The sequence below is a fragment of the Cryptomeria japonica genome, chromosome 8, assembly GCF_030272615.1.
Source record: "Cryptomeria japonica chromosome 8, Sugi_1.0, whole genome shotgun sequence".
In the NCBI taxonomy this organism is placed as follows: Eukaryota; Viridiplantae; Streptophyta; class Pinopsida; order Cupressales; family Cupressaceae; genus Cryptomeria; species Cryptomeria japonica.
In genome coordinates this window covers 566,704,238-566,726,665 of record NC_081412.1, presented here as the reverse complement: position 1 = coordinate 566,726,665, position 22,428 = coordinate 566,704,238, and the positions used below count along the sequence as shown (strand labels likewise).

The 22,428-nt window shown below is 33.8% G+C and overlaps 1 protein-coding gene across 1 annotated transcript in view; it reads right to left on the bottom strand.

Annotated features, from left to right (window-relative positions):
- LOC131045870 (thylakoid lumenal 15 kDa protein 1, chloroplastic) overlaps positions 1-17,252 on the bottom strand; it is a 79,173-nt gene extending 61,921 nt beyond the window's left edge. The window contains exons 1-4 of the mRNA XM_057979538.1: positions 17,002-17,252; positions 16,803-16,928; positions 16,025-16,120; positions 15,791-15,863 (exon numbers count right to left, since the gene is read on the bottom strand). Of these exons, the coding sequence (XP_057835521.1) occupies positions 15,791-15,863; positions 16,025-16,120; positions 16,803-16,928; positions 17,002-17,148 (442 nt within the window). The 5' untranslated portion in view covers positions 17,149-17,252. The remainder of the gene's footprint in view (positions 1-15,790; positions 15,864-16,024; positions 16,121-16,802; positions 16,929-17,001) is intronic.
- Between the last annotated feature and the right edge of the window lie 5,176 nt (positions 17,253-22,428).

The following is a 22,428-nucleotide window of genomic DNA, read 5'->3' as shown; positions in this document are numbered from 1 at the left end:
TTCACTAATTCCTATAATGTATTTGGCCACACAAAGGAATTAACCATTCCAAGGCTGCAAGTATTGATGGATATTCCCAAACAAACCTTGGTAAATGGTGGAGTGGTGAAGGATGGACAGACATGTGACTTCTACACATGGTATTGCACACTTAGGATGAGGAAGGACATGTTTGAGCATATCAGCAGCGATTGCACTCAAGTTGAGGAAATGATCAAGGAGATAAATGATAGAATCGTAGCAGCAAATGAAACAATACTTGGAAAAGAGATGAAGGAAGAGGTAGACATGGTTTTTGAGAGATTGACAGAAAGAGTAAGGTGTATCTTCTTCAGGACAGCTGGGTCACAATCAGATAGGCAACTGGAGGATATTTGGTCATTCATGACACTTGTGAGCAACATCCGAGACTTGGGGCCTGAATGGGAGAAGATTTTCATTTCATCCTTAGCCGAGTTAGCCTACATGGAGAATCAATTAAAGATCATGCCATGTGTCCCAATGGATGAGCTTGACAACATCATGTCTAGATTCATTGAATTTGTTGTGAAAGAAAGAGATAAGGGGAACAAACTTCTAGATGATAGTATGTTATGATCCTATGTGGCATCGAATTTTCTCATTGGTGGACCTCACATCGTAGTTTGTGCCAAGAAAGTTGTTCCTTTCACATTGGCTATTATTTAATGAAATTCAATAATTAGGTATTTTGTTGTAACAAACCCTAATTAGGGTTTAGGTGGCACAATCTTGGCCCTTGATTTAAGATTAATCTTGGCCATTCATCTATATTGAGAGCTCTATATAAGCTCAACTCATTTCATTTGTAAAAGAGTGGAGATTGTGAAGAATTGTTGCTTTGATGCTGCTAGAAATAATAAAATCATTGAAGTGTTGGTGATTTCTTGTGTTTGGAGTATTTGCATTTTTCTTCATCCTTTCAAAGATAGAATAGATTTGCTTCGAGTATTTTATAGATGAATGAATGATCATTGTGGATGATTAATGGTGAAATTCACATGTTCATACTACTTGTATTTTGTTGATTACCAAATACTTTGCATAGTCAACTTAACTCTTTACATAAGCTTAACTTTGATTGCTACTCACTTATTGATATGCATCACATTGATGGTGTCTATGTTGTTGGTGATAATTTGAGCATCATTTGCTTACCTTAGAAGATCGCACTAGTTTTGTAGAGTTGTTCTTTGTGTGGCAAAGCAAGGCCTAGTAGAGTCTCACCAAGTCATTCACTATATCTTGCACTCCTAGGTTTAATTTAGCATCCCTCAAACCTTATCTATTTTCACTTTTTTTTATCAAGCACTCATTAGTAGTAGTAAGCAAAGCACATCATTGAAGATCATTCAAAATTAAATTCATAGGGCATTTTCCTTGGCTTGAAAGATTATATCCTAGAACAATTGCATAAGTCCCCTTGGATTGCCAGCAATCACATCAACCATTGAGACTATCCACAAGTCAAGGCCTGACAGATAAACCTTGGAGTCATCTCAAGTGATCACTTAGTTCAGCATCTGAGAAGATTTTGTTCAAATGAGGATAGAGTATTCAATACTTTATTCTGTGTTCAAAGTGTCATAAAACACACATCAACACTACCCACATAATATTCACAAGTCAACCCAATTTTCCACATGTCATGTTTGAAAATGGTCGTTGGATACAATTCCAATTCAACCAGCTTTTCTATTAAAATAATATTACTTTAATATTTTCTAGAGTTGGACGAAGGAGTAAAAGTCATTTTGGAACCTAAGGATATCATGTGGACAAGGACAAGAGACTAAGAAGTAGGATGATAATAGAATATCTCATGAGTGGAAGAATTTACCACATGAAGAGTCCACTTAGGAAGATCAAGGATTGTTATAGCAGTACCACAACTACTTGTTGAGAACAATGCTAATTTGAAGATGGGAGTACTAGAGATCTATTGAGAAATGTGTTTGTCAACTATGACACATGTTATCCTTATCTTTGACTAATAGTTAGTTCCTAGATATAGTATCGATTTAGTTGGCCTCATTGAGATTAAGAGGTCATTAGGGCCTGATGATGCTATATAGGTGGCAGTGAGTAGTGATTAATCATCATATTATGAATTATGTTCTTATTTGAAGACTTGAGGTTTCCCCCTCTAGCTTTATTATCATCTGCTCTGCTCATATTTCACTATTACCATGTGGATCTACTCTATTCTTTTGTGTTCAAATATTAAGCCTATTATTTTGACATTGCTATCTTGTGAAGTTGTTACAAATACTATTGTATTTCCGCTTTTGCAATAAGTGAATTCATTACAAGATTATTATAGTGGAAACTTCTATTTCATACATTTTACAAACTAGGATAATTCATTTAAGATTTTTAATGATAAGATGTTGGAGACTCATATAAATTGGATGTTATGGCTTGCACAAATTAACAATTACTAAATATCATGAGGACCATGAACCAATCATCTTAATCAAAGGTTCGTTCAATTGTTACTGCCAATAGTCTCCAATATTAAATAGTAATGGATCAGAACATGATGAATGCCAGTTAACAAACCGTTTCAGCACTATCCATATATTCCTTAACAACAATATTGAGTTTACAAGCTCTAGAACAATTGGAAATACTGGCATGAACAAGGGTTTTGGTGACAATCCCTGCTACCTTGATGTGGGGACAGCCTTTGGCAAGGACTTTACAATGGTGTGCCTATGAGCACAATGGTGATACAACAATAAAATATTGTACACATTGGAAATTCAAATAACTCTCATGCTGAACAAATCAAAGAGGCAAGTGTTTTCTTTTGCTTTTTTGGCTTGCAGATTCTTCTTAAAGGAAATGCTTCAGCTTAGATGTAATAACTAGGGGATAACTCTTCTCTCAAATTCACCAAGGACTTGCACCTAGCCTTGTTCATTGGAGTATGCCACACCTAAAATTGAAAGTAGTAAATTACCCAATTTAAACACTCAACATTTGCACATTTAGTATGGCCCATCTTTCCTAAGAATTTGGATATAGGTCTCACTAAATCCCTAATGATTTATGACTTGTGTCCATCCCATTTGACAGAGTGAAGTTATTAATATAAAGGATAAGGCCTTTAGCCTTTCATCCCTCGAGCTTGATGGACCTAGTTTGACTCTCTTACAATAAGGATTGGATCTTGCCTTAGGAGAAGATTCTCCAATAGGGTGCATGTGAGAACAATGGAGATACAACAGAAAACATTGTAAACATTGGAAATAATTCTCATCTTGAACAAATCAAAGAGGCAATTTATTTTTTTTGCTTGGAAAAATCACCTTCTAGGAAATTATTCAGTTTATTCAAGACTTGCAACTAGCCTTGTCTATCTGGGTATGCCACACCTAGAATTGGATGCAATAGTTTACACAATTTAAACACTTACATTTGTTAACATTAATATGGACCATTTCTCCTAGGGATTTGAACATAAGTCTCAAGAAAGCCTAATAATTTACCACTTGAGCTCATCCCATTTGGCATACGGAAGTTGTTATTAATATAAAGGATAAGGCCATTAACCTTTCATCCCTTGAGCATGATGGACCTATTCTAAGTTTCTTACAAGAGTGGATCTTGCCATTACACCCTAACATATTCATTTCAAAAAAGTTAATTGTTGGCATCAAGAGTAGGAATGCGATAAGAGATATCCCCAAAAGAGTTTAAATGAGAATGTGTGGTGATTATGATGGGTTAAATATTCAAAAAGTGACAACACTTGAGAATAAGTTCTAGCGCTTAACTTAATGCTAACGAGAATATAGTAAATGTAAAGACTAGTAAGGAAAATGCATCTGCATTAGTGGATAAGATTGGCTATTTTTGAATGTGGAGAACCACATACTAAATGATGGCAGCTATAGGAAGGTGCATGCCACAAACAAAGTGATGAAAAGGTAATTAGTGATTATTAGGTGAATTGGACTTCTAACACAAGCTTGAGCACAGATCTAAAAGCTCAAGCAACCTCCAAAGAAGGTTGGCTCCTCCGTCTTAGCAGAGTATTATTTCTATCTAATTGATGTAGGAAAGGATTAGACATTACACTAAGGGATAAAATGTGAGAAGGTATTGTACAAAGATAGTCTATCTTAATCTATCCAAATAAAAATCAAAGCATAAAACATCTAACTATATTGCAAAACAAGTAAGGAAACACAATTACTCCACATGTAAGAGGTGAGAGTGATCATTGCAAAGACAAATAAATCAATCCACAATTAAGATCAAGACCAAGAGTAGGAAATATCCACAACATCTTTATCAATTGCTTCAAATTACAAATCTACATTTAACCACAATGGTTAAGAAAAAAATATGTTAATGTCCACAAATGACAAAAAATAGATTAAGAGGACCAAAACATGTAGAAGGTGCGATAACAAAGGAATAGAACAAAAAAAGGAAGCCCTAGACAAAAATAAATAAATAAATATATATATATATATATATATATATATATATATAATCTCTTTTCTCCCTTGTAAGGATGTTCGTCTTTAGGGATGATGGCCTTACACATTTCTAAAGTTTCTAGCTCCTTAGAGCTATGATAGAAGCATAATCTTAGTATCTTACTAAATTTACATTTATTTATATTTTCATTTTTTTTGTTTGCTTTTTGTCCAGGGCTTCCTTTTTTTCCCTAGTCCTTTGCTATTGTACCTTCTATATATTCCAGTCCTCTTTATCTATTTGTAGTCATTAGTGGAGTAAACCCTAGACCAAAAGTAAACAAAAAAATGAAAATATACAAAAATGTAAATTTAATAAGATGCTAAGATTAGACTCCTATTAGAGCTTTGAGGAGTTAGCGTTTGCTTTTGGCCCAAAGCTTCCTTTTTTGCCCTAGTCCTTTGCTATTGTAACTTCTATATATTCTAGTCCTCTTACTCTATTTTTGGTCATTTATGCACATTAATACATTTTCTTCCTCAACCTTTGAGGATAAATGTAGGTATGTAAATTGAAGCAATTGATAAAGAAGATGTGGTTATTTCCTATCCTTTGTCTTGATTTAATTGTGGATGATTTATTTGTCTTTTGCACTAATCATTCTCACCCTTTACATGTAGATTAATTGTGTTTCTTAAAATATTTTGCAATATATATAGATGTTTTGTGCTTTACATTCTATTTATATATATCAAAAATTTTGCCCACCATTCATTGTGATGCAAGAGCATCCATGGTGGATAGGAGATTCAAATTTCAAATTGGCATATTCAACCTCATATCTAGAATATTCCTTTTTAGGCATGGAAAATGAGAGTTACAACTTGCCTTGACTCAAAGATACTTTCCTTAATGCTAAATATTCAATAATGGGCGCCCAAGAATGAGTTATTGAGCAGTTTCTATTTCGGGACCCTGTTGAGTGGAGTTGATGGCATAGTGGATTGATATTCTTGGCAGGTTTGGAGGTGGAGGTGACCAAGCATCCAAAAGCTTTGAAGGCAATTTCTAAGTCGGGAAAATGCCTTTCCCTTGTTTGGGCATGACTTTTGGGGGTTTGGTTTGGTATCTATGAGAGTTAAAAGGCAAAGTTTCAACATTTATTTTAGGATTCCCATTTTCAGATTTTTAGGAGTGTAATGTCCCTACTTTGAAATATAATTTAATAATAAATAATAAAAAAATTAAAATACAAAAGAATAAATATAAAAATTAAAATTAAAATATAAAAGAATATAATTAAAATTTGATTAAAGCTAATGAAAGCTCAAAAGGCATGAAATGATAAGTTGTGACTCCCTCAAACGTGAGATATAAAAGGGAGAAGAGAAACTCATTTGAGGGGGGCAAAATTTGAAAATGAGAAGTGCAGATCTGATTTAAATAAGAAGTGCAGATCTGATTATGAAAGGTTGTGTCCCTTTCAAAGGGCAAAAATAATGAAGAGTTGCACTCTTTCAAAAGGTGCTAATGGTGAAAGGGTGTGTCTCTTCCCAAAAGGCATGCATGATGAAGAGGTGTGACCTCTCCCTCACATTGAGAGATATAAAAGAAAGGAATAAAAGCATCCAGTAAGAGCACCATCAAGCAGATCAGATCAGAACTGTTATTATTGAGTTATAGGCAGTAACATCCTTGTTCTTGGTGGTATGCATGGGGATATGTTTAATAAGTATGCTTAATATATGAAGTCTGATAATGTTTTTATGCAGAACTAATAGTAACATTAATATGGACTGCAATATGTATGACAATCATACTTAATTTCATATATATTCATAATACATAAGAAATTAGTATACTTAAAGTTTTAATCATGTTATTACTGTCAGCATTTAAGAAGATGGGAAGGAGATGTTCCAAAGAGGGGCAGTCTAAATCCAAGCAATAGGTTAAGTCCCAAGATAGGGTGGGGATCAGCGACCCATAAGCCTTGAGGGTATAGACCCAAGATAGGTAAGGGCTTGGATCTGTAAACTTTGAGGGAACCTATTGTATTTGGTCTCTAAGCGCTTTGGTAACATACATAAACCCTTCTCCCTTAAAACTGAAGTAGTAGCAGGGTCTGATAACTATATTAAGAACTATGAATAATGAAATTAATCATCTAATGAGGAAAATAAATAAGAACTTATTAATAACTAATTGAAGAATATCAATCAATTTTAATATATTGAAATAGATTAGGTAGGGGACATTACAGGAAGTTTGAGGGGAAGAAGAAATTTGTCTTTGAAAAGATGGCAGATTTGAAGATAGAGAAATATGATTATGGGTAGATTTCAGGCTTAAGATATGAAGCCACGTTGAATTTTGTTGCAAGTTGAAGGTTAAGAAGCTAGTTCTGTGGTAGGATGCATAAGGGGATGAAGTGTTTTGAATTGTAATTTCCTCTAATTATTGTGACTGATTTTATCAGTTTTCTATCTGATTTTGGAGTGTTATTTGAAGCCTATAAGGCTGTCATGCAACATATTTGCAGATTTATTATGTAATTTGTTCATTTCCTAAAAATTGGATAGAATTAACATTTTGTATGTATTTTGGGTTAGGAGAATACACATATCAAATTTTAAGTCAGATCTTTAATTTATTTGCGTGTGTGGTTTCTGAGGGTTCATAGCCCTTCATCAGATTGGCACTTGATCAAATGACGCAGAATAAAAGGCTTGCTACAAATTAATGTTGCATTGCCTATTAGTGAAGGCCACCAAGGGGCCCACTTGTAAAAAACGAAAGAAGAAACATGTGGCATGCCCACATAAGTTCAAGAGATGAAATGGCATTAATTTTTTCCCAAACAATGACTACCATCAATCTGTAAGAACCCCTTTTGGATGTTCTAAATTTTTTTCCTTTGAAGCACTTATCCCTTTTTATATTTCATTCCCTGTTTGCTGTTTGAATCTTTAAATTTGCAGGCAATGGTTTATTGGTATTGAAGTGTTTGAGCAGGAATATGATATACCAATATAACATGGAGACTTTTAATGCAGAATTAACAGAAATAACTTTCAAAACAAATAAATTCAGCCTTCAGAAATGCTCAGATAATAAAATATTTCAGAATATAAAGATGATACACTCTAACCTCAAAATTTGCTGATCTGAAAAAGAGTGATATCAATTGCCATATATTGAGTTCATGCTTAACCTTGGAAAGCACTACCATTTACAGATTTGACCAATGAATAACCTTATTACATATATTTAGAGCCATCAGCCAACAAATCCACAAGTCAGGAATGGAAGCTGTTGATTTTATACTTTCAGATTAATGTAAAACTTAGAAATCAGAATTTAGTTTCTAATTGATTTGTTTATTGTAAAATTTAGAGATTTCTAGATCTAGGCATAGCATAGAAATGAACAAATAAAAACAAAACACAATTACCCTGGGAAAACCTCCTAGGAGGAAAAACCCAGCCAGAAAAGATCCTCAGACCTGACTATGGATTATATTCATATAATGATTACAACACTTATCTCAAGTACTTGAAGATGTCTGAATGTCTGCTCTTAGGGCTGATGAAATCAACAACAGGTCTGCACTTTCATGAGCATCAGGTCTGCCCCTTAAACACACCAACCAGTACTTAGGCTCATACTCTAGATCTGCACTTTTACTTGAGACTGGGCTGCAACTTTAGCGCCTTGATTCTGGAATAGTTCGCCTTCCTTTATGATGGTATTTGCCCTTAATGTTAGCACCTTCGATGGCAGAGATAATTCTGATTATTCCTTCTTCAAACTTCGCATTTAGGCAGATGTATAATTCGCACCATTAGCAGATGTATAATTCGCATCATTAGCAGATGTATATTTCGTATGAGGGATGTATTGATTGTGTGTTTGAATGAGGTGAAGATGACTTTATTTATATGGTGCAAGATCTAGGAATGTCGGCTTATGATAAATTAATAACCTTTAATTTATTTATGTCTCTTTTACTGAAATGCTTCATAGGGTCAGCCCTATTCATGGGAGCACGTTACCTTGAATGTAGCGTGAGGTTTTAGAGGTGCCGTGAGAGAGGGCCCAGCCCTATACGTTGAAGAAGGGGCTGGCCCCTTGGGCGGATTCCAATGTTGCCCAAGGCAATTGGAATCCGCCATTCCCTAATTACAATCAACAGAAGCCATGAAGCAAGCATAACCAGCAGGAATATCCTCGATAAAATGAAGAGGCTTTCAAACAGAAATTTCTTCACATGACCGCCTTATGTAATCTTCAGCAATACTAATGGCCCTTAAGGCCGCACTTCTTCTCCTAAGACCTGTGTCTGATTTTTATTGAACTCCCAAGCCAAAGAATATAAGCAGTTCGCAGCTAGCAGGGATATTATGGCAGCCCGTTAAATAGCATTCCACGCCAAAATAAAGAGAAAATAGAGAGCTGCTAATAATCTTCAAGTTCCCACGCCAAATAAAAGAGAATTGTTGACATTAAGCTACTCCAAATCTCCACGCCAAGTGCATCAGAATTAATATGTATTTGCTTCAATTACAAATAATATAAGCACGGCCCTCAAATTTCATTCCACAAATATTTAGCAATAATATCCAAAACCCTGCAAATTTGTCTTTTAAGGAAACTTTACAAAATTGTTGAATCCAACTGCGAAATCACTGTGAAATAACTGAATGATATCTCCCAACTTTAGCTAGGGCAGATAGTCTCACTACTGAAATCAGCCCTCCCATAGGGTTTTCCTCCTAGGATTACAAGCTCCAAGAAGCTCTCCAAAACAATATATGAAAACAACCAAGCATACCTTCAATGGACCTCTCAAAGTTCTTTTATAACCTTATGGGGAAACTTCTAGAGCAATTTCCAATTTCCCACTCTTTTTAATTTAAGCTTAATCTTAGGGAAATAATAAAGTGACTTTATTAAAGTCTCACTTAAATAACCACTAAAGTAACTTTATAAACTTATTAAATTAATTAATTAATATTACCCTTAATAATAATTTTTGATGGATCACATTAAATAATTAAATTTATTAATTCCCTATGTCCCGACTATAGCCTACGGGAATTATATAGGTTCATAAGTCCTCCTAGAATGACTACACGGAAAGGAACATTACACAATCCTCTTCAAGACGGCATGATCCAACAACTGAAATGCCTGTAGGAGATCCACACCACAATGCTCATCATAAATACATCTGCACTACTGTAAGATGCTACCCTTTTTCTAGCACCAAATTTTTGCACTTCTTTCCACTGAATAATTTTGTCAAACAGTTTGCATGAAACTGTGCAGGTGTATGTGTTTCCAGTTTTGCATTGGTTTCATTCAACATTCATAATGGATGGCATTCATATAATGCATTGACAAGAAGTATAATAGCAGATAATATATATTTCCTCAAGCTCAATATAAGCCCTGCACAAAAATTTAATGAGACGATATATATTGCTGATCTCAATTTGATATAAATGATTTTGCATAAGACTGAAATACAACTAATATGAAGTCCATTACATGCTGCAATAAAGCTCAGAAATGAACAGCAGATAAAGGATAGGGTATCCCACAAATCAAGTACTTGACAACATAACCAATCTCCAATGTATGAACAGCAGCAATGAAGTCTGAGTTGCAGCAGCCCAACAAACACAACAGCTACTAATTATGCATGCAATAATCTGAAAGTGCCATTCTCCGGCACTTAGGAATTAATGGTATTCAGCACAGATTCCCCTTGCCAAAGCTTAACTCACTCCACGTTCCTTGCCCTTAGTTTCTGCTATCACAAAGTTCATATGGCCAGCACAACGCAATCCTCCTATTTCCCACGCCACAACAAACTCAGGTCGACCACCCAAATAATCATCAACAACAGCAAATGAAGGAACTGCCTAGCAATTGTGAAGCTTGGCCATGGGAAACACCACACCCTTCTAGCAAATTTCATATGATACTAACTTCAAACAATCTGCTGAATTCCCATGCCTAGGGCACACAATCACTTACACCCAGCTAACAAGAAACCCTCCAAACACTCTAGATCTCACACCAAGGAACTCCAATATTAATTTGCTTCAAACTCTAAATGGGACATCTACCAAATATGGCACCCCTATGCACCTCACACATATATCTGCAATATTTCCAATCTCCTGCAAATTTGTCTCTTAAAGAGACTCCACAATTTAGAAAACCTCAATCTTTAAATGTGATATGAAATACCTAAACAATATCTCCAACAAATGTTAGCCAAGGTAGATCTTCACCACCAAAGCCAATCTATTCTAAGAGAGTTTTCGTCGTCAAGAAGGTTGAGATGAACCAAGTCCAATCTCTAGAACCACAAGGGTTTTCAGGCAAAGAGATAATAAACTTCAACATACCAAATGAATTCTCAATCCCCCTTTTTATAAGCTTTTTTGGGAACTTTACAAAAACTCCTTTTAAAAATCATTTTATTAGTTTAATAAACCTTTTAATTCCAAAAAGTGATTTATTTTACTTTTAAAACATTTCCGACACTAAAAATCACTTTTTGGTGTCTCATCAGTTAAATCTTTTTGTTCTCTTTCCAACAAGCTATAATACTAAGGTGCCTAATAAAATAATTTAATTAAAATGGCCACCATAGTGAACTTAATTAAATATAGCTCTAAATTGCATCCAAATAGCGACAATGGTCGAAATGAATCAAAATCGAAAACTAACTGTGTACGAGTGATTCCAATAATGAAAGATGATAAATGGACCCGACCAAGTGACTTACTAAAACTAGACGCTCCCTCCAAGAATCTTGGAGACCAAACCGCAAGTTGGAAATAACATCTAAAAGAGATACAATTCCACCAAACCATCTGAGCTCATAGGTAAAATTAGATTACCCCTCGGGACAAGCTGGCCCAAAGCCTAAAAGTCGGCACCAATTGCACTACAAGAGAACCCAAAAATGGGGACATTACAACTACATGGTTCACCCTCTTATGGTTTCGAAGGAGTCTAGAAAACTTTCATATTCCCTTTTAAGCATAATGATTCACCATCAGCACCTTTGTTCATCATTCATTGCACATTAGGCTACAACCTACTTCAAATCAAAATTAGGAGCAAGCCATACCAAACCATTGTAATTAAAGGTTTGTGGCTTAAATCCAAATCTTTGAGGCTGTTTTGGTATATAGTATATCAACCTTCAATCAAGCACCTTAATGGAATATCATTCAACCTTGGTGCCCAAATTGAGAGATTAAGGTGCTTGATTGAAAGTTGATATCCCTTATCCTAAAACAACCTTAGATACTTGGATCCAAGCCACAAACCATTAACTGGAATGCTTCACATGGCACACTCCTAACTTTGATCTGAAATGGTTGTGGCTTGATTTGCAATGAATGAAAAACAAGGGTGCCAAAGGTGAATCATGATGCTTAAAAAGTGGATCTGAAATATCTCTAAATTCCTTCAAAATCATAGGAACCACATAGTGCGCGTGTATTCAAGATGAGCATCATGGTGAGGATCTCCTACAAGCATTTCAGTCATTGGAAGATGCTGTCCTGGAAGAGGATTGATGGTAGGTATTGTGTGGGAAAACTTTTATACCACTAGATCTCTTGAAAAACATATGCAAACATGCCACATGTTTCTTCTTTTGTCTTTTTTACAAGTGGGCCCCTTGGTAGCCTTCACCAATAGGTGATGTTACATTCCTTAGTAGCAAGCCTTTTATTCTGCACCATTAGATCAAGTTTCAATTAACTGTGGACAAAACTTTGGATAAGTTCAATTTGCATGGCAAAACAGCGAGACAACATTCCTCTTTGCAGATTCATATTAGAGTGTCCTTAGTCCCTTTGTCTCATTCTGTCATGTCCCTGCCATAATCCATATACTATGTTCTTACAAATTTCATCAAAGACAATTCCAAGAATATGCAATGATAAGATACGAGTCAGATAATTATAAGGTAATCCAACTTTCCATAAGGAAGCCAATAACTATGTATCATATACCACTAATGAATCTACACAGGTTAATGAATTGCGATTAGTTGGTACGGGTTGAGCAAACAATATAATTAATATATGAAGATATCGAACTAGGGCAAAGATATCCCTCTTCAGTCCCAAATATGCATGAGAATACCAATGATTATACACTCATGAAGCCATGTATAAGACATCTATAGTAGATTAAGGCAAGACATCTGTGCCAGAGAGGATCCGAACCCACCAATCCCTACAATATCATTTATGATCAAGAAAGAACCCAGCCAACAAACAGGAGATTACCTTAACTAATGCATATAACCGATATTGATTAGCTAACTAACAATAATGGAAGGGTGCGAGTGAAAGGAGATATCTTCTCAAACCAAACAAGGTAATTGTCCACTTCGCAAACTATAAGACACCAATTGGATTCATTCCAAGAGGGGGTGGAGAATTTATATGTTTGTTTTCATTGTCCAGTATGGGCTTGCTCATAAGAGCAGAAAAGGATATCGGATATACTGACAAATGCTGGGCTATATATATATATTATTATTCCAGTTGGATCGCTCTTCTAAGAGCAATTGCCTTTGGCACACCAAACGATTGCAAAGATATATATACAACAGTTTGAATTGTACTTACAGGTTCTTGTTGTGACTACAGACCGTATTAGGGAAGGAATAGAACATTAAGTTACTAGTAGATTATTACATCACGGGCAACATGCTGCAACTACTCATTAACTAATAACTGTTGAATATTAAGTTATGTCTGCGTTCTAATTAAGAATAAAGATTAGATCAGAACTATTAAGTTACAGGCAGTAACATCCTTGACCTTGATGGTATGCATGGGAATGTATTTTAATTTTTACTATATGAAGTATGATAATGTTTCTATGCAGAATTTAATATTAATAGAAATATTAACATAGAGTGCATTATGTATTTAATAAGCATACCAAGTATCATGACAGTGGCAGACCAGATCTGACATACATCAGATCTGTCTGCCATTACCAGCCAGTAAACATATTACTAACTAGGATTGTTTTAAGTTGGTAGTATTATTATATAAATTATATAGAAGGATATCAGCTAATACATAAATAATTGGTACTATTATTTTATTTATTTATAAATATATATCCAAATCAGAGTAAGGAATAATATAAGGATTGTAAATATAGATAATGATAATAATAATAAAATATAAATAATTATAATTAATATAATATCTTTAGAAATTAGTAATAATTCATATAATTAGTAATTAATAAATACGTAAAGGATTTATAATGGATCAGAATAAGATTAATTATTTAGTATGGTAAGACAACAAGTACTTCATAGATTAAAGAAAGAACATCGCAGATTTGATTCATGTTAAGATAGTCTTGACTCTTGATCAAGTTAGTTCAAGTCATAAGTACTTTGAAAATAGATTAATTATGGTTAACATTGACCAAACCCTAATAGGGGACATTACACATTCTAGGCACAATGGATCTACTACTTCTCAAGATCGAGGACCTTGCCCTTGTCCACATCCCCAATCATAAAGGCAAGTGCACGATGCTATATTTTTCTCTACAACTAAATGCTCAATGGCTTTCGATGTTAAGAGAGGTTCTTGGGGGAGCACTCAAGTTGCTCCTAGGATTATCCACCGAGCCCCTTAAATCCTCATCATTTTGCTATGAGCATTATCAATGTTGCACTGGCCCTTGCACTATGACAAAGAATGATGGCATTGGTTCTCCTAGCCCAAGCCTTACTACAACATCATGACATTGTTATCTCCTCTCCTGATCTGCCCCGTCCCCCAGCTCATTTGTACTAATACTTAGTTCTCACAGTTTAGAGTCTGACTGATTTAGGTTTACCCCTCTTGTTATGTTTACATTTATTTAGAGTTTAATGTTTACTTACTCTTCATAGCCTAGAGTTTTTCACCCTAATATTTTTTCTAATTGTAACTCAAAGTACTTTTTGAGTCGCATTGACCTACTTTTTATTATATGTGGATGTTATATAAAATTTCTCTATTTTCCCGTCCAAATTAAACACCATTGCCGGTAAGCATTTGTTTGGATTCATTTCCTTGTATCCATTCTAAATTCCAATTGATTCTTGCGCAATCTGATGGCAACACTTTAAGAGCCTTGATCTGGTAAAGATAGCAAACCTTTCATTTTCTCACACCATTTACATATATGTCATGTCTTCTTCTATTCTTTTGCTCTTATCTTTGGTTCAATTATTATTTCAAAAGTCACTCCTTCCTAATCAAAGGTGAAAGACACAAAAACTTGGGGGATCCCAGACTCTCACAAGCACCACTGGAGTAATAGCATAGACTGTGAAGGTTAGATCGGTTGTCATGTGATAATAATTCTTTGAAATTCTCATTTGAATTTTAAGAAAATAACACAAAAAAGGCAATCTGACAGGATGAAGAAATAGGCATACAGTGGCTAAGAGTCTTTTTCTTGACATTCAAGATACTTTGGTTGTGGGCAATCGTGATTTAAATGCCACTTCTACACTTAAGAAATGGCATCCCAGACTAACTTTCTACTATGAAAGAAATAATCAACAACATGCAAGCAATTGTAAAACAAGCAGAAACACTTTCCCCTCAAGATTCTCATAAGAGGTGAGAACATTTCAAGACCAAGGTTTTTCAGAGCTCTTACCTATCGGTGATACAATCTGCAGCCTTCAATTGCAAAATGCCCAAGGTTGCTGAGTTGTGCCAATCTGACCCCCCGTAAAATAAACAATAGTGTTGAATGCTAACAACTCTGTATTGCTTGTATAGTTACATATACCTTGTAGTGTATTTGACAGCATATAAACTTCATAATCTTGTCAAGCTCTCAGTCTTATAAGCTGTGAAAATGTGAATTTATTTTCAATGCTAGAGCAACAATTTATCGATTCTTAATCTTGTGACTAAATTTTGTGATTGTATATTATTCACTCCTATAGGGTTTGCCAACAGCTGATATACTTATGTTTGTCATGTAAAACAAAAGTTAAGTCACTATCTTTATACCTTTTGCACCATTTGAATTTAGCCTTCTCTGTCAGTTGTGATCCTTCGTGATCACAAAGTTGTATTTACTATTAACTTAAAGATTAGATTCCTTACTTTTATGATAATCATAAAACCTATAATTTAAATGAAGAGTACCAACAGCAATTCTTACACCCAATATATTGAAAAAATAATATAGAGAATCTATGAAAACAAGGGCATGATAGTTCTAAGTATTAATGAATTGTAGGGATACTGTAAAAGACCTGTTAGATCTGCATCAAAAAAGCTAGCACCAAGCAATTTTGCACCCTTGAATTTGGCTTGCCGCAGGATTGACTGTACAAATAATCATTTTGTAAACAACCTTAGTCGGATTAAAAAAGTATGTTGGGAATCAACATTATTAACAAATGCAAATCAAATCTGCCGAGATGATAACTAGATGTGTGAAATTAACTCAAGATGCAGACTAGTATCAGCTACAGTTTTCTACATACCGTTTTGAAGTCTTGTTGGACCAAAGTCTTCCCACTAAAATCCTTTCCTGATAGATCTGCTCCTCGAGTTACCTCTGCACCATAAGGTCCACCTCCCTAGAAAAATGCATCGGAGTTTCCTTTCTTAGATCGGCGAGAACAAATTACTAAACCTTCAGCCCAATGTTTTACCAAAGGAATGAGATGCATATACACAGTCAATCACTTGGTTGGAACGCAAAAAGGCTCAAAACATTGCAAAATAATTGCAAAAAATTAAAAATAATATATGAATGTCCACCAAACCATGCTTTAATATCTTGGCAATAATGCAGACCACCATCAGTCTGAACAAACCGTGGAGCAAATCCTGGGTGAATTTTGACGCAACAGATATTCCTCACACAACTTCGAGTATGAGTTACCAATCAAACGTGCATAAATGACGAATCACAGTTAATGGTATAGAAATGCCTAAATGGGCAGCCGGTTTTTCATAACTACAAATGGAATAAGCCCCATCATTAACAAAACAATATCAATTGGCTTTGATAATCAAATTAGCAATCAATTCCTTTAAAATATGAATTGCAAAACCACGCGTAAAACTTCAGCCTCAAGAAGAACCGAATGAAGTCCATGTAGGGCAAATCAAATTTAGCAAAGCCAGATGATAGGAGAGCAACATAGAAGCAAAATTGGGCGCTTAATTCTCATTAAAGAACCACTCTCATGGCAAACCCACAAATAAAAAGACATTTATAATCAATAGCCAGGATGAAAATTTCGGTTTACATACCTTAAATGCCAATGCAGGGTCCACAAAGCAGAGGGCTGCAGCCAGAACAGCAGCGAAACTTGAGCGACCCACAATCAGAGCTGCTCCAGAATTCCATTGACTGCAGGCATTTGCATTATAAGATGCCTGGCAATACAAAAAACGAATTAGAGGAATATGTTCTTGGATGTCTCATGCAGAGTGGAGAGTTAAACATTACCTGTTTTTGTGTATGACTAGTCGGTTTGTAGGTTAATATTGAAGAAGCGGTCTTAATAGGCACCCGTTTAGACAGGTTTTGACTTGGCTGTGCAGATGGAGATAGCAGGGAATGATTGCAATACACAGTGATCACACCAGTGGCCATGCTTCCCTTATTCTTCCTCTGCCTACTTATCCATAAAGCGGTTGTATACTAGAAATTGCTCGTGAACGTTGAAGACCGCGCCCACATTAAATTAGAAAATAAGGTGCTTATTGAGGAGCTGCTTTTTTTTCAAATATTTTAAACTATTTTAAAAAAGCGACTCTATATATTGAATTAAAGAAATATATATATCAAATTTTTATATATAAGTAATCAAAATATCAAATAAGTTTTTACGGAAAATCAAAATATAAGTAGATATTTTAACATATTTATTTAAAAATGTTTAGATATATGAGTAAGGTGTATAGGTATCTTAAATATATTTATCTAAACATAGGTATCATTTTAGGTTATGTAATGGTTTTAGGTTGTTTGAATGTTGGTAATACTCTACTCTTATTTTTTTGGCAGCATTTTGATTGTCTATATTCATGTAATTTTTCTTGCATTGGTTCTATTAAAAAAAAGGGCATCATTATACTAATAGCTCTTAGTATTGTTTAGATAAATTTATTTAAAATATCTATATTAGTAACATCTGGTAATGTTGCTAATTGACATTTATTTATTTATTGTGATTTTATTATATAAATTTTTCACTGATAAATAAGAAAGCATATCATATTCATGTTCATTAGCATGTGTCATATATAACATATTAAAAGATAATTAATGAGACATTTTATATTTGACCTAAATCAAAATATACATTATATCAAAGAAATTTGATATAAGAATTATATGTCAATATACATGAAATATATAACATTGTTGTTGTTCCAAGGAATTGAGTCTCTCTTCTATAACTTTCTTTTTTTTTTCATTATTTCATGGCATTGATATACATATGGTAGCAAAACAAAAATCCATCCAAGGACTTAACACACATCCAAAATATAAGTCAAATTCCACCATACAATATGTTTATGGTTTTTGTTTGGCACCATTATATCTCAAATATATCTTAGAGCTCCATTTACAACAAGTTGTTTCCCAAATCTATTCCTTAGTGAAATAGAAAAATTTGTCAAACCTTATGATCAAAGACATCGAGAGAATTGACCAACAAACGGGACATAGGTTTTACACTTTTCTCCCATACACTCTAAGCTCTACAGTTTCTAAAGGGGTTACCCTTAATGACACTAAATATAAACATAAAAAAAGAAAAAAAAAAAATTATAGTGCCTAGCATATAAAAGACTCATACAATTGCAACAAGGATTTGCATAATTGTACACATGACTAGCTCATCCCTTGTTATCTTCAAAACTCTAGTATAAAGTATGCAAATAATTATAAATAAATTAAAAATGTCTTGAGATTTCATCAATTTTAAGATGAATTTGAAAATAAGGATTGCAAAGGACTTATTGGTGCCTATCATGAGTTATGGAACTTCACATATCATGCATTTCATATTACAACACCAAAACATATATTGATGATCTATTAAAAACTTGTCACCATATGATAATCAAATCTCCCTAAACCTATAATGCAATCATACTTAAAAATCCACTTGAAAGCCTAACACTCTCATTACTTCCAAATAAGCATTTACATCATTCCTTGGACAAATAGCAAATTATTAAAGAAATTCAAAACAAAAGATGTGTATTAAGAACTCAACAATTCTTGATTATTTTGTTCAAAGAGCATTATATATCAAAGTTAGAGATGATAATATCACATTATGACTTTCATATTTGCACATTTTAGGATACAACAATATTGACATGAATGACTTATAAACATAGACCTTCACCTATAACAAACCTAAAACTGACCTCCCCCTATAGTTTCTCTTGATTCATAGAACTAACTCACAAACCATTATGGCATGTCTCAAACCTTCCTTGGATCTGATATTGAACCCTTACAAATTATTTGAAATCCTCATTTATAGGCATACAACAAATTTGCATGTCAATGGGATATATGACACCTACCACTCAATCTTAACAAACTTTGTTGCTTTTGTGCAACTAGGAGTTTTCTTGAGAATAGCATGTCACCTTTCCTCTTTGCAATTCCTACCCCTCACACAACTAACTTGGTTATGTAGACACCTAAAAATGATTAACACATTTCTATCTTGTCATCATCAATTCTTCTATCTACATTAAGTAAATATTTTTTAATTAGTAATTAAGCTAACATTTCTTCTTTTCATCTATAAAAAAAAAAATTCTTTAACTATTTTATCTATATTAATTATATATTTTATTATTTAATTAATTTATTTCATTTTCCCTCTAATATTAATTAAATAATTTTAATTATTTAATTAATCCACCCATCATTTCTTTTGGTTCACAATAATTAAATAATTTTAAACTATTTAATTAGGTAACACCTATCCCACAATCAAATAAGTTTCAAAAAAATTTAATTCATCTTTCCCTCTAAAATAAAATAAAAAATTAACATTTTTATTTATTATGCATTTGATTCTTTCAACTCTGTCATCTCATCAACCCAATCTCCTAATTTTAGCTCCTACCCTTTCTCAATTTTTCTCATCCATCGATTCCTCTATTTTATGTCCATTGTTGACCAAATATCAAGTGAAGCATATCAACAAAACCCTTACTTTCATATTATCTCCTAGCTCTTTATCTTGAGAACATTCACCCTAGACAATCTATGAACAAGCAAGCGTATCTCTATCATCTTGACCTATTTATAAGGCTATCTACTATCTTGGATCTAATATCATTGTGATATCATAGTTATACTATTTTGAAGAGAAGCCCACATATAAGTGTTCAATCAAATGTCAAGAAAACAATGGTATAATTGTTCATTATTTGACTTTATGCTTGGATCTTGTGCTTTATTGAGTGAGAGTGGATGTGAATTTGGCTCTTGCATTGTATTGTTCCTATTTTATAAGATTGATATTTTCATCCATCACATTTTGGTGCATTTGGTGGGACCCACATCCCTATTTAATCTTTATTTTGGAAGGTTTTTCTAACCCCATCTTGCTATCTATTTTTCTTGGGCTCATAAGCCTAGTTGAAGTAAAACTATATTATTATCTATTTTCTTGGGCTCACAAGACTAGTTCAAGTGAAACCATATTAATTTTAATTTTGATTATTTACTTGGACTTACAAATATAGTTCAAGGGAAAACAATATTTATATCATTGGAGATCTAGCTTAACTTTGATATATTTTGGTTTTATATGACAAGAATATCTTATGAATCAATGTATCTAGTCTCATCTAAGGTGTTACTCTTACATATGACAATCACAAGTTCACAATACAAGAAAAACATGGAACCTCACCAAACCAATGTAAGAATACAAAAAAAATATAGGAGATAGCCAATATGAGTTTAGAATGTCTTCATGTTTGCCTTCCCTGCAAAAAAAATTAAGATTCTAATCCATCATTTACAAATACTGTTATAGTTGAGGAAGAGCCAACCATACAAGACCTAGAGGAATTGAAACAAAACCCTACTCCAATGAAAGTTGTGTATGATCACCTTAATTTGAATCTTGATCACTATTTTCTATTATTAGCTCAAAGGGGTGTCAAGGCCCCTCAATTTTTAAACTCTCATTTGTAAAGAACAAGACCTTCTAACTTTCAGAACATCTATCCAAACTTGAGTCCCACTAACATGTATGCCACAAGCATGTCACCCTAATAATTTTATATATTGACTTCATTGTAAACTACGTCACAAATCTAATTGGATCAAGTGTTTAGCACTATCTCGCATACACCATCATCCCAATCACCTTCTTCTAAGGTTCAATGGCATTCATTTCATGAGACTCATGGTCATCTCATACCTAAATTGTCTCATATAACTACCCAGTTTATTTCAAACACTACTAGATCCAACACCCAAAGCATGCCTCCTCCATTAAATCCACTTCAAAAAAACTCTTCACGTATAACACTATTACTACAATCCTTGTCATCTTTAAATATCCCCAAAAAAATGCATTCCAAACATGTCACAACCCTCCTTGTTAAGGTTTTAAGTCATATTGGAGCAATAAACAATATTCAATATGGTGCAAAAAAATAGAAGCAAAAATAGCAAATCACAATAACACAAAGATTTAACGTGGTCCACCCAATGTGGGCTACATCCACTAGAGAAACAGTCATCCACTTCTTTTCTATTATCTAGCGAAGAGAAAATTACAATATGATGATCTGGTTGTAATGCAATGCCCTCATAAAATAGGGTTCCCTTATAGTGTAAACAAAAGCACACAAAATATCCATCGTTAGATCTATGACCTAATGATAAAGGGTCAGGATTCACAATGATAAATTATAAATTAATTTTTGTTTGGGGGGAACTACCCCTAAAACCTCATGTCAAGACACATTATCTAGACCACCAGTCAGTCAAGGGTTTGAAGCCTGCAAGGGGGTACCACCCTTACGTGCTTGCAACCCCCCACACTCACATATTGACACTAAATAATATAGGGGGAAAACACAACTCAAAAGGTCACCAAAATTTAATCCTAGAAACATGATCAATTGCCACATACCAACACTTCTCATTCCACTTATCAACAAATACAACCAATGTCATCCTAAATATACATACCTAATCAAAATTATATACCACAAAGTCAAACACCTACTTCTAATATATTTTCCAACACATATATCCCTCAAATTCAAACATCGTTTGTAAAATATATCTCATTAATACATCTCTTTTGGTGCCTACAAATGACTTGGCAACACAAGTTCAAAACCTACAACAACAAATAATAAAAATCCAAATGGGACATACCAACAAGAGCCAACACTCGAGGACATGTGTCTTTATCCCTTTGATAGATATATACCAATGATATATTTCCTCAAAAAAATTAAATACTTAAGTTTGACAAATATAATGGAAAAGGTGGTCCACTTGAAAATATAAGAGAATTTTACCTAGCTTGTCTTGAAGTTTCTTATTTAATAACACTCATTTAATGTGCCTCTTTCCTCAAATTTTAGGAGGTCAAGACATTGAATAGTTCTCTCACCTACCCATGGAATCAAATCTTTTAATGAATTAGCATAAAATTTATTGCTCATTTCTCACAACAATTTTCACATGAATTTTATGTGACCAATCTATGTAACATAAAACTAGCATACCTATCTTTAGAGCAATATAGCTAAAGTACGTCAAAAGATATCATATTTGTTCACTATTCTACTGAAAAAATAATTATATGATTATATTGTAATTTAATAAATTAAATCATTTTATTTATTTTTTTGGTGAAAG